At 45.1% G+C, this 19,103-nt stretch overlaps 1 protein-coding gene across 3 annotated transcripts in view; it reads right to left on the minus strand.

Moving 5' to 3' along the window:
• Positions 1 to 19,103, minus strand: part of agrn (agrin) — a 253,022-nt gene that overhangs the window by 11,834 nt on the left and 222,085 nt on the right. For all 3 annotated transcript variants that reach the window (XM_085781255.1, XM_085781254.1, XM_085781257.1), the window contains 12 exons: positions 17,768 to 17,887; positions 17,161 to 17,574; positions 15,556 to 15,748; positions 13,896 to 14,111; positions 12,781 to 13,010; positions 11,000 to 11,134; positions 8,235 to 8,325; positions 7,750 to 7,914; positions 7,357 to 7,468; positions 3,585 to 3,701; positions 1,837 to 2,020; positions 922 to 1,009 (listed from right to left, as the gene is read on the minus strand). In XM_085781255.1, coding sequence (XP_085637381.1) covers positions 922 to 1,009; positions 1,837 to 2,020; positions 3,585 to 3,701; positions 7,357 to 7,468; positions 7,750 to 7,914; positions 8,235 to 8,325; positions 11,000 to 11,134; positions 12,781 to 13,010; positions 13,896 to 14,111; positions 15,556 to 15,748; positions 17,161 to 17,574; positions 17,768 to 17,887 — 2,065 coding nt within the window. The remainder of the gene's footprint in view (positions 1 to 921; positions 1,010 to 1,836; positions 2,021 to 3,584; positions 3,702 to 7,356; positions 7,469 to 7,749; positions 7,915 to 8,234; positions 8,326 to 10,999; positions 11,135 to 12,780; positions 13,011 to 13,895; positions 14,112 to 15,555; positions 15,749 to 17,160; positions 17,575 to 17,767; positions 17,888 to 19,103) is intronic.

Genomic DNA, 19,103 nt, shown 5'->3' on the forward strand with positions numbered 1-19,103 from the left:
GACGGAGGTCAGACTGAAGGACAGGACAAGCAGCTGGAACGCTGACCACAACAACACACGCAGCGGGATACACATAACGACATACAAACACGAACACACACACACTCGTATCAGACAGAGTTTTCCGAGCCAGTTGTTTCTGTGAGTTGTGTGTCTCCATGGGAGTGTGATGATCTGTAGGCTTCGGACCAGTTTTCACACCTCTGAGTGTTTGTGTGAAGAGCGGCGTGCGTGATGAAGATATAGAGCCATATGCTTGATGTCTTTTCAGGTTCATCACATAAACATTTTTGTTTATGCCAACCTGGAGGCGCACTCTTGCCAACCTCAGAGATGGATGGAAGGGGAAAAAATGTCTCATCAGCTGCCTAAAGCGACAGGATTGTTGTTGTCGGGATTTTTTTTCCCTACTCACTTCCATTTGAAAATCATTTTTTACACATACGTCATCAGCGTTTTGCCTTTTACAGGCTGAAAATCGCAGGCGTCGTGTGCTAAACCCCCCGGATGCCGGTTTTATGGAGAACAGTCACATACACATTCAGAATAGGATAAAACGATTAATCCTGCATGTGTGCTTATTGTCCGGCGTCACTGTGAGCTACGCAGTAGACCACAGAGCAAACTGAACGTGCTCAGGGCGACACTGTGAGTGGTAACCGTCGTGCTAATTAGTAAAATCCTGTCAAAAGCGGAGCAGGACTGGCACAGACAGTGGTGGGGTGGGGGGGGGTGAGCTATTAGCCAAGCGCCTAGTTCACCCTGAAGCCCCCACACTGATGATATCATCAGCACTGTCATCACAGCTTACTAAGGGAGGAGATGGATAGACAAGTGGGTTATTTAGCTAATGGCTATTACAATGGAGATGTTAGCTGAAGCTGAAATATATGAGGATGCTCTCTTTGTCCTCTTCCTTACCTCTTTGTAACGGCGTTATGGTACTCGATGAACGTCCGCCCGTCAAAGGCGATGGCCTCGGTCTCTCCGGCGGACTTCTCGTAGATGGCTGTGAAGAAATGGGGGCGAGGTGGGAAAGGGGGCAAAGGGAGAGAGAGAGAGATTGTGCAGAGGATGAGCTCACACCAATCAATATAAAGACAGAGAGTTCAGTTATCAGAGGCAAAGGCAATGGAGTGTGAGCGAATGGGGCAGGGGGAGTGCTGGTGCGTTTGTAGTTTTAATTAACGTGAAAGGGACGGCCGACCACACGCACAAGGTTAATGGCGAAGGCGGGTGACTGAGTGTGTGAGACAGACCAGGCCAGAGTGGTGTGTGTGTGTGTGTGTGTGTGTGTGTATGTGTCTTTGGCAGAGTGACATGAAGATGATGAAAGGGCTGCGCAACTCTCGTCAAAGAGCTTTTCATGAATATTCAAGTGGCACATTTCATCATTTTCATAATTGCTTCAGTTTGAAAGAAATACACAATAACCTCGACATAAAAGAGATTAACACGTCTAATATCAACATTATTACCTTTCTTGGATGGAACAAAAAGGAAACAAAGACCTTCTAAGATGAAGAAGGTGGACCAGTAGTTCACCACCCACTGATGCACCAAGAACAAGCTGTGTTACATAAAGCATCGCTGATTTCGGTCCCACTCAGCCTATGCTTTGAAAGAATCCAAATTGCTAGCAGGTATCCTTTCAGAGTAAAAGCAAATAATGTTGGATGAGGAAAGAGAACAATGTGTACACTCACAATGTCTGATTGAAATTGCACACAGCCCATTATAAGGTGATCTCAAGCCGGCAAGAACTGCTGGTGACCGACTTCCACACAGAGGACGCAGGATAAAGAAGGAGACAGCAAGGAGGACAGCAATACTCACTGTTCTGACAGTGTCCCCCTGAGAAGCCGTTGAGACACACGCACTCGTAGGTGTCCAGCTGGGGGTTGCAGAGGCCGCCGTTGTGGCACGGCTCCTGAGAACACGGGTGGTCCTGGAACATGGCGACGTTGCTGGAGCGCAGGGCGTTCTCCTCTCGGAGGATGGGAGTTCCCATCAGAATGATCTGGGAGCAGAAGAGACGGGGTTGAAGAGGCCGCAGATCATTTTTAGACATGACATTCTGAAGGTCCCACTAGCTGTAATGTCTGAATAACGTCGGCCGTTGCTTTGAGAACAAAATAACCCAGATGATGTCATCACATGTCATCTCAGCCTGGGCTTGGAGAAAACACATTAACACCAAGAGGGGATGCGCTGAATTTGAAAAACTGGGCATTTACTAGGCCGCGAGGGTCTCACAGAAATGGACTGTGTGGGTGTGTATTGATCAGTGGCCTGGGAACAAACGAGCCTGCAGCTGAGTCTGATTCAAATGGTGATAAATCCTGAATTGTGCATCAGAATAACCAAAAGTGTATTTGCTCTGAAGAAGACGCTAGTCGAAACGTCAGCACTTGCACCTCAATAAATTGCTGAAATTGACTGTGTGCTCCAGCATCCTTTCCTACCTTTCACCAAAACTGTTCTTGGTGTGCTTTCATGTACGTGTGTTCACTCACGCTGAGACATTAATCGAGAAAATATACACTCCATATTGCAGTAAAATCCCCAGAAGCTCAATTAAAATCTCTAGGTTTAAAGTAAATGCTGGATTTTTGCTGTAAATCAAACTGGCAATCTCAGTCTTATTGCATGAATCTCTTTTTTTTCTCCCTGTCTATGCAGTTCTGTGCTACTGTTTCTGACCTTTCTTTGCAGGGTTACCTTTATGATTTGATTTATGCCTGTTGTTTCCATCTCCTACCTACGTTTCACTGCTTTTGCTGTCAAAGTTATCTGATTTAATTTTTCTCTCCTTAGCAAAGCACTTGAAGATTATCTTTATTTACCACTCTGGGTTGTTGTCATTGAGCTCTGGGGCTTCGTGTTTTCTGCTGAGTGATCATTAAAACCAATTATAACAACACAAATATCTGTATTCACTGATACTGTAGATCCCATTTAACGCGTTCTTCCTCTGAACATGAATGCCACACTGTCATCGCACAGGAAAAAGCCTCAGAAACAAGGTGTTGATACAACACACGCGTTAAACAGTACATCAAACTGACAGTGCATAGCATCTTCTTCGTAATTAACTATTCCCTGCAGGCCACCTAAGACAAACGCCACATTTAGCTTTTGATTAGCTCGAAACTGTCAAGGGAAAGTTTGCGGAAAGGAACTAATGACAAGTTTGTGCAAACAGAAACATCCTGCCTTTGTTCTACTGGGTTATTTTTGGCACTCAGAGATGAGCTTTTTGCTGGAGAATGGAGAAAAAAAAACTGGAGGGCTGTCAGGGAAAGATCTGAGAATAGCGAAATTGAGGGACTTCAAAATCTGCATTCTATTATTAGTGCATGCTAATCCAAATGAGCAGAACCACTGCCCGTCACAGTGTGAGCTTATAATGGAAAATTACTAATGTGAGGGTCTGTAGTATGACAGCTGGACAGCTAATAACTTATGGTTTGACTTTGCTACCGAGTCATTAAAATAACACAGTGTATTTACATTAGAGGAATCCATGAGCAGAGCGAATGACACAGCAGTCCATCAGGAGAAAGAGGCGTGTAAACATTTACCTTCTGGATTGTTCCCTTGAAGCCCTCTGTGAGTGCGGCCACTCTTGCCAGTCGGCTGTAATCAGGAGCTCCACCAACGAAAAGAGACTCTTTCAGGTTAAGATCTACGTGCAGATTCTGATGGGACAGGGACACAAAGAGTTTTCAGTTGGTAAGCTGGAGCCACACAATCTCCAAAAAAAGAAAAAGAAGAAGAAAAAAAAGCTCCACACTTTATATCTTTCAAAACGCCCAATTTAATCTTTTCCATATCCCATCTGCAGTTTCTCTCAGGGCTTTTCTATTCAGCGCGTAATGGCTTTACTTGAGTAAGAGGAGTTATCTGTTTGTGTCCCGGGAGCCTGAAATAAGTTGTATCCTTTGCAGACATGCCACAGCCATATAGATTGTCACATTAAAAGAAAAAAGGGTTTATCCATATTGGAGCCAGCAGACGCTTTAACTGCACTTCCTCGCGTTCTTTCCATGTCAATACACTTGATACATTACAACATAATTGATTCTATGTCTCTCAGAGCGAGTGGTCAATTATCCTCTATCTGTGAGACATAAAGAGGGACTACAATGGGAAATCAGGGCCAGGCTGGACTTGAGATACGGATGGTTCTTCATGGGCATTCCTAATGAAAGGCTGATTATAAGCACCAACGTTTCAAACAGTTGAGTGTGGAGACACATTAATTGCAATTCATTTGCGTGACAGACAACTATGAAATTCGATTCTTTCCACCAAACCTTTGGGACAATTGCTTTGTATTAGCAAGGTGCCACTTCCCTCCTTTTTGCATGGAGGGGGCCGGCCCACTTCAGAAGGAAGGAATTAATGATCTTTATTTTATGTAGGGCAGTAATTGCCAGAGGGGTAAAGTGGAGTTAATTGCTGGAAAAATGATGGAAGGGGCCAAATAAACAGGCTTTGTGCAGGCAAGCTGGTGCTGGCTGGGCTTTTATTTAGGATGGGATTTGGAGTGCAGGAGGCAGTGGTGCTTGGCCGAAGCCCGGGGGCTGTGTCGCTGCACCTTGAACTGCTTCCAACGGAGACGGGGTGGGGACCTTGGCCAAAGCTGCTGGACACAGCTGTGGCTGGTGCCTCTCAGCTTGGCCAAAAGTTGTCACCGATTGCCAGTGGAAGAGTTGACCACCTCGGGCTCTTTATGTAGACCTGGCTGCACGGCAACACTCACCTACTCTGATGCAGATGCATACTGAACTTTATCCCCGAGACTGTGGTTTTTTTTTCAATCTTGTTTCAGACCTTTATTGTGCTACTGAGCACTTTTCTAGCTCTATGACTCTAAAGTGAGATGTCATGCAATGAGATGGTGCATCATGTTCTTATTTGTATCTGCACCTGGTGAAAGGAGACAGCTGATTCCATGGAGTGTTTTTTTTACTCGGTGATAGTCGGTGAGTGCTGTTTGTGTTATGGGCGAGTGAGTGGGTGAAAGAGTGAGCGACTTTTATGATATGATGGAAAATCACTCCTGTTTGCGAAAAGAAGCGAGAGCAGATGACAAAAAGAACAGCCCAGCTTGGCTTGGCACCTCACCGTCTCCTACGGTGTATTTCTCTTCCCCATCGCTTGCCTCTCGTCTCCGCTCTCACTTTTTCCCACAGCCACGCGGCGATGGCGTGATTTCGCCGCCTACACCGGACTAATGAAGACGTTTCTTTGTTGCTAAAAACAATGGCCGTCACAAAGATGACTGCCTTCCTTCCGTCTTCCCGCCCACCCTCACACCCCCCTTCCGCCCCCACAGCAGATGGACCGAGGTGAAAGCCAAACCGTGTTCTTTAAGAGCATCTCCGCTTCTGCGTGTGTGCGTATGGGCTTATGAAATGGCAAAGTTTTTCTACAGAACTGGCACCTTTAAAGCTGCCCGCTGCTCTGCAGAAGCACCTTTTTTAATCTGTGCTGTTGTGTATGGAGAGAGATGGGGGTGAGAGGACATAGTGAGCGACTCAAAATGAAATATGGGCGAAGGTGTGACTGGGACTTGTCTCATTACCTTGCGTGATTTCTTATTTCCAGACAGCACATCATAGAGAAGGAAAGAAAATAGGGAGGAAGAGAGTTATTAGGGGAAAACTAGTAAGTGTCTGTGCAGAGAAAGGCATGCGGAGCTAAAGTAGGCAAGTGCACCCTTACCCACGCACACATATACATTCACCCACATGTACACACATCTGTACGAGCATCAACCAGAGCAGCAGCGTGGCACAGACAAGTGAGATAAGTACATTAAATAAGAGTATAAACAAAATCTTGAGCGCATGCACCTTCTGTATCATTCACTGTACACATACATACACATACACCCAGCAGGCTGTGTGTGTTTACACTAAAGTGAGTGAATGCAAATAGGACACCCAGTCTGAGAAGGCCATGCATGAAGCAGATGGTGTCATTAAGAGAAGATCTCCAAACTTCATGGATGAAAGACTGTGAACGGTGCCACTTAACCCAACCTCATTTACAGACTACTGCCACTCAAGAGGTAAAGTCAGACTTTTTTATTTTTTATTTATTTCTCTTATCCGTACCTATGCTCCTTTGAAAGTATGCGCTTCATCATGCCGCCGGCCCGAGTCATCTTTGATATGATGAACACTCTCAGCATGCAATATGTATCCATAAGTGCGAGTGTGCGACCACCTTTGATGTGATGCGGGGCTTCTCTGAGCAAAGCGTTCTGCAACTCCCTCCTCGTTCTTAAAGCCGGCGTAGGAGAGAATTAGCTGAGAGCCACACTCGATGGGGGTCTCTGTATTGAGCTCCATAACTAGTCTCGGCTCATCCCTTGCGCTGCTTCACCCACCCACCCCCCCACCGCCCCCTCTACACTCGTCCTCTGCTCCCTCCCCCATCCTTGCTTTCGCCTTGCTTCTTCTCTTTTAATAAGATTTTCTGCCTGTGTTGCTGGAGTAAAAACACAATTACCATACGGACGATGGTGGGAGGCAGTGGGGGAAGGACAGGGCAGCGAGAGAGAGCGGGGGAAAAAAAGTAGTAGAGCGTTGCGTCTTGGAGGAAGATGATGGAGTTGACAGAGTGCATGTTCATAATCACAAATTACACTGTTTAATATAATTGGATGACTTACAGGCTTATCAGACTATTAGATCGCCTTCATTTGGAAGCATGTACCTGCTTTATTGGTCCAGGCGCGGCGGGTCTGAAGAGTTTCATTACGCTGCTCTTGCTGCTGCTATCTCCTTTATCTGCCTCTGCCTCCCCAGACGCCATCTCAAAGGCTGAATTCATAAAACTGACTGTATATCATCAGTAGAAGCAGCTTTTCCTTCCTGTTCGCGACAGAGAATTTTATCTCCAGCACGTCAGCGAGCTGCGAGTTTCTTCTTCCTTTTTTTGTTTTTAAAGTGGAATTACAGGACTTTCAAAATTAAGACAGCTTGTCAACCTGGGCCTCTCCATCTGGAGCTCTCTCTTTTACCTTGATGGATGACGGGAGATAGTGGAACATTTTCCACAAATCAAACCGCACAGTGTGAAGTGGTGTGGAAAACCTCCAGAAAAAGGGGAACGGGAGGTTAAGTCAAGAGTGCCTGACTCACTTTAACACGAGCAGAAAGGAGCTCTATAATATCTGAGGTGGTGGCAACGACGACGTGATAAGAGCGCGGAGATGATCAAACAAATGCAGTATATAAAACACAGGCAAAGCTAAGCATAGCAGCATGGAGCAGAATTCCTGCATATGGAAAAAAAAAAACAACCAAGATGAGCATTTGCCAGCTTGTTCTCTCTCACCGGTGCCTCTCCTTTGACCGGGTCCTTCTTGTTCACCATGATCTCTCCTTTGCGGTTGGAGCGCTCCAGGTTGACGGTGTTCCACACATTCAGCTGGATGGGTTCTTTACTCCTGTAAAGAAACAGCCACAGTAAAACATTGCACTTACTATAGGCAAGGCAAGGCAAGGCATCTTTATTTATATAGCGCATTTCATACCAAGGCAACTCAATGTGCTTTACATAAAGACAAAACATTTTAAAAAAATATATATAATGGATGTAGAGCAGAACTTCGCTAAAAACAATATTTTTGTGGCCTTTATTGAGATGGCTGTTACAGTATAATGACATGCGGTATATTGATTTCTGTTGATTACGGTACTTAGGTCAATTTCTCTCAGACATGCTGACCTGATGGTGGCCGGACCCTTGCCCAGGTCGTAGCGGAACTCCAGGATCCCGTTGTTTAGGGACAGAGAGATGAAGTCTCCTTTTCCGTCCGATTTTTGGCCGTTGTAGAAGATCAGTCCATTGGAGTCGTTGGCCATCAGGACCACTGTAATGCTGAGCTTTTGACTGCGGTCATAGCAAAAAGCAAAAAGTCACGGAAACTGCTACACACGGCCCAAGACAAAACCAGGGATGCACATCTGCTTGCTTTAGGTGCACTGCTACTCTTTCTATATGGAAATTGGGTAGAGATACTAGACTTTCTACATGCTAAGGCTTAGATAAGGTGTTATTTGTGTAACCCTCATTGTCAATTCAGTTCATGTTTACAGAGGGAGCGCTGCCTTGGGCACAGAACTAGCTCTATGAAAACTACATGATATCCAGTGTTCGGTAATACACACTGCAGCAACTCGACTGTGTGGGTTTCGAGACATGGGACTTACCGCAGATCGTGCCGGTAGAGATGGAGCCCCTTCAGCTCAAGGTACGAGTCTCCGTTGAATAATGGCATGTAAGCCCCTCTCCTCTCAACCACTGGAAAAAAAAACAAAGAGAATATATTCATCCTCAGGTCCCGTTTTTGTTGCTGACAGAATTGAAATTCAGGGATAGTCAGTACATCTTTGAGGGACCTGTCAGCGTTATGGAAAGAGATGGATTTGTGTTTTCATAGCCTTTGGGATTAAGTCTTTCTCTTGACAGATATTCAACAAAAAAATTCAAAAACCCTTATGCCAGACTGATTACACAGCCCGCCACAGTTTAACAAAGGACCTTTGGAGACATGTAGAGTTTAACACCACAGCCGGGACTTGTGAAATAATGCAGCCATTGTATTTTGGCAGGCCTTTTTACAAATTCATGTCTTTGTAACGGGCCTACGTCTGGTTGTCCCGTTTCTGGCTGTCGGGAGTGATTAGGACAGGCACCGTGCCATCCCTCTAACAAGTGGCTTGACATTAAAAATCACTCAAGTGTCAGCCAGGGGTATGTTGTGTTTATGGTGCTGTTTACACAAACGACCGTCACTCACAGGCATGTGCGGCACTAGATGCTGAAACGCACACATATCCATACACACACAAACTAACACACATACCTATGTAGCCAGCAATAAAGCTTTTTATTTGTAATTGGCTGGGATTAGCCGAGTCGAGTAAGGATGGAGAAGGCAGACGGAGATGAGAAAGCTAATTAGCTATTGTGCAGAAGACTGCTAATGATGATGGCATGCAACATGGAGGAGGAGAGGAGAAAATAGTCCTACACACACACACACACACACACACACACACATATAGGAACACTGAACTATTGGAGTAACAGAGCTGCTCAGAAAGTAGTTTCTCATAGAGTTTCTCTGCTTCCCCCTGCACTCAAAATAAAAAAGCGCAGTGATCAATAAGTCACCAGAGGTCCACGCATTTGAAACAGCCGAGTGACCGGGAAAACTCACATGACGTATGAGGGAGTCGATGTCGGGGAAAAGTTGAACTTTTCACAGCTTTAGTCTAAACAAGACGGAAATAAAAGTCTCAAAAGCAATACTTAAGGTGCCGCGTCTATTTAGCTGAGGTCGATAGGAAGCTCTGAGGTAATTCTGTTTATATTTGAGCAATCTCACCTAATTAGCACCTCCTATAAAATGCACTAAAACAAAACAAAAGGGGGAAGGACGATAACAAAGGTGCTGAAATGAGCATTTAGCCGGTTTAAAACTTTGTAGCTGCAGTCAAAGCTCCTGGACCTGCCCATAATCAATTAACTCTTCAATGCAGCTGCTTGAACTATGAATCAGGGACACACTCTCACACACACAAACATTAGCTGGTCCCTGGCTCAATGGAGCTGCGGTGCTGAATGTAAAACACTGCTGAAACTCATACTCTCCCCTGCAGTTAGTTTTTCAAGGACTGGCTCAGTCCAAGTGATCTTGCTTTCATCACTAAATTGTAATGATTTACACTATCACAGGGTAAAGGCACAGAGGAAAGTAGGCCATTCAATACTACTGGAACACCATTGAGAAAAGTCCTTGATGGGGAATATTACTGTATAGCAGTGAGCTGAGCTGATGAACCCAGGTGGAATTGAAAGGGAAACCACAGTCCATCTTAACACGTGCACACACTGCTATACTCGCCCTTTATATTAGGACTAATTCACCTTCAGCCTGGTGATGAGTGGGCTGTGAGCTACCTGTCTTTGTAACTGTTCTCAATGCAGCCCTCAGAGGGTACGGCCGTCTGGCTGCCACCTTATCTCCCAGCTCCTGTCTGGGGCTGACACTCCGGCTGACTGACGCTCTCATTAATCACCATGGGCAGAGAGGACTGATGCGATTAGTCATCTCATTGATTCCCGTGAAAAAAATAGCCTTTTGGATTGGGAGACGCTCCTGCTCACACAGCATTGATTTTTGTTCACCTCAGTTTACTTTAATCACCTGCTAACTGGGAATCTCGGGGGCTAATGGGAGGCGATTCCCACCTGGTTTTTCTGGATTCCCACTTGGTACAAAGGTGCACGTTTCTTTTTTTCCTGGGAATGTGCATAATAGTTTATTCTCTTTCATTCAGAGTTGCAAGTAGTCAACTTCTGCAAACATTCATGACAACATCTACAAAGGCAGGGAGGGAAGAAACACGGGTAGACTTCAGAATGTGACACCGCCAAAAGTGCTAATGATGAACTTCAAAAGCAAGCGAGCATTGCTCTGGTCTTTTCCCCAGCCGTGGCCCGGTTCTGCCATGTTTGTAGCTGAGCAGCAACAAACATGTTTGAACACAACACCTGTGGGCGGACAGGCAGGAAGGGGGGAGGCAGTGGAGGAAGGCTGCAGCCGCGCTGCCGCTTACCAACTAACGAGCGTAGCTGAGTCGATGTGGCGAATGGCCCGACGGGGCCAATCATCTACCTCACTCCTGCATGCAGCCCACCGACTCCCCCTCCCACCCTGAAGGCACCCCCCCCCCCCTCCACCCCCTTCTCTGTGTCTGTGTTTGATCTCCATTTTCGATCGGGGATGGATGGAAATGTCACAGAGCGGAAAGAAAAGCGGAGGAAGAGAGGCTACAAGGAAGAAGGTGGTGCTCACGCTGACTGCAGACCAAAATGCTGGTGCTCCTTGATGAGCACTGCAGCGAGAGATCGAAGCAAGAAGTCACGGGAGTAACTGTGGATGCACACTACTCTAGAGTCAGCTTACCTTTCTCACAGTGCTTTCCCTCTCGTCCCATGGGACACTCGCATTTGTAGCCTCCCTCGGGCAACACCTGGCACTGGGAGGATGGGTGGCACCTGTTGGGCTCGCATGGGTCATGGACATCAGCACAGGTTGGACCTGGACGGACACACACACATCATGAGTAAGCCCCTGATGAAACTTACATCAACCACCGTCTTTGTTTACAACCACCTTCTCCTTCATTCCATCTGAGAGAAAGTGAAGGGGGTAAAAATAGAGGGGGGGGTATGTGGGGTATGTGGATTTCCACTGTAATAGAGGTCATTTTCTAATAGGATTTGAAAATATTACACATCAGGATTTAACAGTGGAGAGCCTCCCTGCTATGCGGCCATGTTTCTGGGCCAATAGTGAGTGTGGCTCTGGAGTGTCTGGTGGATGGTGGGTTTTACCCTCTGCCACAGGCCGTCTGAATTCACCCGTCATTACTTTAGCAGTCAGAGCCTGTGGTGAGGAGAGCACTTTAATGAACCCCCATCCCCGCTGAGCTCACAGGGCTGCCCTGTTTTTTTTCCTCATTCACACTTTTGGAAGCTGTCTTTTATCCTACTCTCTCCACTCCTTCCCTACCACATCTCTTCTTTCTTTTCATAGCACTTCCTCCTCTCTCATCTTTTTTAACTCTAATACTCCCTCACCTCCCCCATTCATCTGGCTGTCCTGACATGTCCTCCCTCCAACTCCAGCTCCCTCCACCCAGTTATTCTCCCCTATCTCTTCTCTTTTTCAGCAATCTCTCCCTCTCTTTGAGATATCAGCAATCGTGGGCACTTTCTAAATTGACATGATGACAAAATTAACTTGAATGTGAGTCCGCAGGCAGTGGTCCAAATCTCATTATCACCATCCATTTGCCAACGCAACTTTGATCACAGCAACGCGTCTTCATAACACAGGGTTATTTTTAACCTCTGCCTAGGCTCCTCAATAATAAGAAAACATAAAAACACCACCTGTATAGAAGGTAATAATAATGTGAGGCAATAGCTGACCGATCCACATTCTCACTTCAAGGTAAATTGCTCTTTTAGAGAAAATAGGTTCACTAACCGCTGAGCTGCCTCCATGTCGGTATAAAATACTCTCCTATTCAAGCATAAAAGTTAACTCTGACAATTAATTTGGTTCTGGTGTGAAACTTTCTGCAGTAGGGTTCAGTGCGACCAGCGAGGGGCAACGCTTGGCTGGACCCTTACGATGTCTGATCTAAACTATTTTTCCTCAAAGCTGCTTGTTAGTTGGCGTCAGCTGGAGGGAGAAAAAGACACGAGGAAGGGATGTGGAAGAAGAGATAGGCCAAAAGCCAATCACTGGGCGTGTGGTGGAAGTTTCCATGTTTTCTCTTCTGCTCCAACATTTAATCTCTCATTTTCTGCATTGGACACTTGGATATGATGATGTTGGTGTTTACAAAATGTCTCCCAGCGCTCCTGCTGGGGGCATGAGTTACACTGTCAAATTAGGCTGTCAAGCTTACTTAGGATTTGTGATAAGTCATGACCACAGTGAATCCCCACAGAGAAAGCCAGGCAGGGATATAAACATAATATTAACAACAAGGTGACGTCTGAAAATTACATATGAATAAAACATATTTTCTACTTCCTTCCCTGCTGCACAATGAAATAAACTTATCAAGAGTCCATGTTTGTAAAAAAAAAATCCCAGTATGTTGCTGGGGAAACTGCTCAACTACACCTCCGCAGTATGGGAGAGTCTTTTTTCTCTTTTTGGCATCTTACCCCAGAATCCTTTGCTGCACTTGCAGTGGAACATTTCAGCCTCCTTGACCTGGCATGTGGCGCCGTTCTTACAGGGATTGGGCAGGCAAGGGTTGTTTCCACATTCACCCACACCGCTGCCGTACAGACTGTCACCTCCGTGCTCCTGCAAGTTGAGCACCCGGTTGTTGACATCCAGCAAGCGGATGCAGCCGACCAGACCTGTGGCCACCCCGGTCCTTTCCATCACGCTGAGGAGGGAAAGGAGCAAGAAGATGCTGCATATTATTGCTGAACCAAATACAACAATGCATCTTGGTACACAAACGTTATTACTTAGATATTCAACACAATTGTAAATATTCACATATGCATCTTGAAAAACAGATATTGTAATCACCTGAATCCCTCCCTGTAGTTTTGCCTATATTTACCTCAGTCTAAATCCTTCTGGCCTCTGATTGGTTCCTTTAGGAACATGCGACTCAGAGACAGAAAGTGTTGTCAAGAGAGATCCAAACCACCACATATGAAATCCTCCTGTTACATTATAATAAACACCTCAGACAGATGTTGCTACATCTGGTCTGTACTGAGTTATAGAGCTACCTGTCATTACTTACACTGCACTGATTTGACTCTTTTTTTTAACAGTTACTGCACATCATGACTTTGTAACTTGCTTTTTAACAATAAAATCCTGAAAGAACTGCTGCACATGAAAGGCTGGATCAACAGCTAAACTCATTAACAACAAGCATTAGTAAAGTGAATGTTACCAAACAAGTTTGCATCTGCAATTACCAGCTGAAAAAGAGTATTCACTCCATCTGTTCTTACATGTTGACATGTAAATTAACTTGTATTAAGCCAAATTACAGCAACTGGGGGTCAATAAGGGCCCAGAGCTAATTTCCTGAAGAGCCCCCTACAGGGTTAATCTGGATGAGGATGTTAGACAACTTCACTGTGCAAAAACATGACAGAAGTGTAAAATTGGAGTTAGTGGAATCATGGAATCATTGTTAAAAGCTGAAGACTGAAATTTTCCAGTTAATCAAATCACAGCTGACGGTTTAATTTCCTGCCTTGATTCTTATCATAATGTTGTGTAAGTGTAAGGTAGAAGGTCGTACTCGTGCTTCATGTCCTCCTGCACTCCTCCGATGAAGAGGTTGGTGTCAAGGTTGAGGCCGTCGGTGCCGCGTGGACTCTGGCCCTCGACATGTGGCTCGTTGTCCACGCTGAGCATGGCGTGTCGGCGGTTGCGGGTCACCACCAGCTGATGCCAGCGGCCCTGACTGACTTGCACTTTGCTGATCACTGTGCCTGTGCCGGAGCCGGTGTTGAACCTGAGGAAATGGAGGGACAACACGTCTTATATCTGTAAAGAGTCACTTTATACCCGTGCACGTCTGAGCACAACCTAATGACGGGAAGAAACTTGCCCATGTTTCTCATCAGAGAGCACACAGACAGGGTACAATACATCTCGTTTGGGATTCCAAACTATGAGACCGAAATGAGGCTGTTACTCACTTAAAAATGTCTTTCACGCCCTCTTTTTAATTCAACCTTTTATCTAATGGGATTTGTTGAGAAAAAGGCCATATCATCACAGAAAAGAGCTGTTGTGTATGTGCACCCACTCATGTGGTAGTATTAGCACAACCTGAGAGCAATTATCTGCCACAAATAATTAGTTCTTCTCCCCACGTCTTGGATTTGCAGAGCTGTGGGTGGTAATCTCACAGCTGTATTTCTGGAATTGAGGCAGAGCTCCATTTGAAAGCACAAGTGACTAATGATCTCCTTTAGGTTGCTATTGATTTTACTGTGAATAGAGAAATCCAAACGTGGCCAGGTTGGGGAAAAAAAAAAACTGACAATGCTTCGAGGGGGTCAGCGGGAAACATGAGACCCAGAAGATAACTTAAGTGTGTGGTGTTTAAATTAACAGGTCCGCAACATATGCAGTGCAGAATTGCTAATTAGTTCATTCACATTTCTTGTGCAGACGCCGTCTTTCCCTGAATGATTTTGTAGTCATGTAATTCTGCTGTCATGAGAGAGCTCAATACTTCTTGCTTCTGCAGGTTTCTGGTAGGAAATGTGTCTAATTTCAACAGATTCATCTGATGAAACTTTTGTTGCTGTTGACAAAAAACATTGTTCACATGGGCAGTCAACAAATGACAGTCTAATTTAAAGTGCGAGCCATTTCTGGATGCATTTCTATACGTCTTCGCTTCCATCTGTAAATACGAACCTCCCATTTGTATCTCAAGCTTTAATTCTATAATTCATTACATATATATATATATATATATATATATATACTGTATGTATGTGTGTGTGTGTGTGTGTTTGTGTGTGTGTAATTAAAAAATAACATTTGAAATGCCAAATTGGGACCTCCTGCTCATGTTCCCACCATCTGTAATTGTGATCATGTGAGCGGATTATTTGTAAATGCTAACATATTTCTGAAAGGATGGCGTCACAGCCTTAACCTGCAAAATCTGTCAAAACGCTTCTGTAACATTATTTATTTCTTGGCAGCGTGGTTTTCAACATGTTTACTCGCTGTAATTATTTGCCTCATTATCTCTGGTGCTCTCTCTGTTTGTTTTATTCTTATCTACATCCACTCTCAGCTGCTGCCGCCATGACCCCGTTTCCTCACGGGGATCATTAAAGTTTCATCAAATATAATCTAAAAAAAAAAGAACAAAAAAGAAAAACAGAGCAGAAATCAGCGGCCGACAATGATGTCACCCGTCTTCACTCACTCACCTTAGCTCCACACTGCCATTGACCAGAGCCAGAGAGATGAAGTCCTTCTTGCCCTCCTGGCCGTTGTAAAGCAGGATGCCAGTCATCTCGGATGCTCTGAACTCCATGGCGATGCGGACGGTGTGATAGGCCCTCATGGTTTGGAAGGCCAAGTAGGACTGGCCTCCGAATGATGGGATGTAGTACTTGATCACTGGGGGGGAATGAAGACAACCAGCCAATACTGTCATTATTATGTGATTTGCTTTATCGTGGCGTAATAGGCATTTAATGTGCATAATTAAGGGTGAGCGTTGGTGGTGTGTCACTGGCTCGTGATGTCAAGTAAATAAGCCTCTCTATCGGTTTTATTTAAAGACTGATGTTTTCTCCAAGACGCCTGATGAAACACATCATCAAAAGAAAAAGGCTGAGAAAGAGAGGGAGCCGGGCTTTTAACCCTCTCTCCCGTCACACACACACAAGAAACCTTTGTTTTTTTGCTACTTGACAATTATGATTATTATCATCCATTTTCTCCCCCTCGGGCTCCTTTTCTTTCCGTCCATCTGTCTTTCTGTCCATCTCTCCGTGGAGAATGGCAGCTGATGAGCTCCCTGTTTTCTAATGACTTGATTGATCTGGGGGTGGTTTTGCTTGTGTGCGTTTGTGTGTGTGGGAGGGTGCGTATGCGTACGTGTGACTTCATTTAGCCACTCTAACTCAAAGACACACACTGATTCTCACCAGCTAATCCCCATCAAAGCAATTAGTGTCAATTATCTTAAGATGCAGCTGCGTGAACTTGCTCTTCACCCCCCCCCCCCCCAAAAAGTCCCAAAGTAGGGTAAGAGGGAAGAAACAAGATTTGTGTTTCTCAAGTGGCCCCTTGATTTATGATTTTCTGTGTGGTGCTGATTGGATTCTGAGTTGCCTTTAGTGAACGGCTCAGTGGCTGCTGACTTCTGAGCTGCTGAACCTGTCTGAATCACTTGAGATGAGTTCGAAGTGCAGCCGCATCTCAAATCTTTGTTCTCAAGTTTTCTAGAGAAAAAAATATAAAAAATCTGGTATGAAACAACCTTTGTCCTCCGCTCTGAATTCTGTTGCCTTGTTGAGCTTCAAATGACCCAATAAATCCACATCTGTGACCAGATAACACCAAGTGAAAGTCATTACGCACACGGCTACTTAAGGTGTCACTGTGCAGCCACTTTGTGAACCCACAATTACACAAAACTACTTAACAGAAGAAATACAGTTCATTAAGATTTTTCTTTGTAATTTGTCTTTTTGGTGTTTGATTTTTCTATTGCAACAGTGTGCTTCTGCCACTTTATAAATGTATCGAAGCACTTGAGGATGTGGTTAACAGTGATTATAAAACAGCTAAAAGGCATGACTGGCACAATGGAAAGTAGTGCGCCTCTTAGTTGCTGTATAATCAGTGTAAAAGTCAGACTCTCTGTGTGGTTTCTTTGAAATTGCTAATTCCAATTGTACCAAATTACAGGCAAAGTCTGTTCCAGCTCATTTTATTAGATGAGTTTGAAATAAGATCAATTTTTAAAACTTTTGATTTCAAAATAACAACAAATGTTGTAGAACAAAGTTCCTGCTGCTCACCCTTCTCACACACGGTGCCTCCTCGCCCGGCCGGACACTTGCAGGTGAAGTCGCTGCCCTCGTTCTCGCAGGTGCCGCCGTGGAGGCATGGGTGGGAGTCGCACGGCTTCTGGTGCTCGTGGGGAATTTTATCCTTGAAGTGGGCGACGGTGGAAGTGGGAGGCAGCTTGGTGGTGGTGGGGAAAGGCGTGGTGGTGGTGTAGAGGACCGGGGTGGTGGTGGCCGGCGCCGAGGCGGTGGTGGTGCGTCTGAGGGGCCTGCGGGTGGGCCGACGGGTGAAGTAAGGGGTGGTGGTTGGTGGCAGCCTGGTGGTGGTGGTGGTGGTGGTGGTGGTGGTGGGGGCGGCTGTGGTGACGGATGCGGCGGCGGTGGTGGTGGTGGTGGTGGTGGTGAAGAAGGGGACGGAGGAGAGTCCTGTCAACAGAGCCACAGAGAACAAAGGAAATTAGAGAAAGCAAGAGAGACATTAAAGTGTGTTGGGCCTGCAGTCCTGAGATTTCCTATTCAGGACCCTTAAAACCTTTGATAAATCACCTCATGAATAACTTAAAACCCCTTTTCATTTTATTAATCCCCGCACTCTCCTGTTAAGTCCACACAGTATTACCATAATTGGTGAAGCGAATATTCTCGTCCTCCGGCTTCTTCACGACGATGCTGGTGTCTTTGGAGGCCTTCAGCTGTTTCAGCAGGGCTCCTTCGATGTCCTCCACCGTGTTTCTTGTATCTACAATAAACAAAAGGTTAAAACCATTTCGGACACGGCCTCTGATGAGCACTCCACAGCAAATACAGGACTCAGGCTTCTTAAGCGATACGCTGGATATATCAGAAAGGCCTGTGTATGACAGGTGGAGGGTCTCGCGGGGCCACTTGTCCTCCACCCCTCGCTTGTCTGACTATGTTCCAGATGAATTGCTCTCATAACGCTCACTGCAGCTGTTCACTTTACTGGCCATGGAGGAGCGCTGCTTAACAGCACCCGTTGCCCAATATGAAGGGTATGAAGGACGCTAAACGACACTCGTAAAAAAGACAAGGAGGCAGAGCAGGGTGGGGTTGGTGTGGTTTGTGTTGTACAAGAGGAGCTTTGTGTAGACAAAGTCGTGCTTTATCAATCATATGATGTGCTAAATTATTATGCACACACAACTTTGTCTTAATAATGAGAAATCAGCACTGTAAGTGTGGCAATTTGTCATCGTTGAAGAGAAAGCCTGTGATTGTGCCATCGGTGAGGTACAGTAAACAAACCTTTAACAGATCAAGGAAACATCAGTAATTCAGGACCAGCAGGTTCATTCCTGTTTTGATTTGTTGGGCATGTTTCTTTTTTTCAAAACATCACAAATAGGTAACTGTCAACTTGTTCAGCAGATGCTACGCACCAGGCAACAATCTCAACAGCATTCTGGGTAACTTTTCCTGTCTCTGATTAATCTCTGATTAATCTCAAAAACAAATCTGAACATCTACACCAATACAAGGTAAAAACCATTTCACGATGTTGGTCTTTTTTTTTTCTTTCTTTTTAACACTGAGGCAAATTGTTGCAAAACTGGGATTTAGTCGGCTCTGAGAGGAAAATTTAAAAAGAGATAAAGATGAGAAGAGAAGAAACAATCAGTGCCTGAAAATATCACAAGGCAAATAAAGAATAATAAGGAAACTCTCAGGCAGCATGTCCCTGTGCCAAGGATGCACAATACTTAATAACTGTTGTTTGTTATTTCATTTAGTAGAGAATCCAGATCTCCAACAGAAAACACAAAACAAAAATCTTGATCATTTCGACAAACCTTCGGTTTCAGTCTTGTTTCATACACAGATGAACTGTGCAACAATAAATGAGGCATAAACACTGAGTCACTGCCATTTCAATCAAAGTTTTATGTCTGTCGTACCATCTCTGGTTCAGGCAAAATGTCATTTGAGTTTGCAGG

Source organism: Trachurus japonicus, chromosome 7 (assembly GCF_045865225.1).
Source record: "Trachurus japonicus isolate A0001 chromosome 7, Traja_1.0".
Lineage (NCBI taxonomy): Eukaryota > Metazoa > Chordata > Actinopteri > Carangiformes > Carangidae > Trachurus > Trachurus japonicus.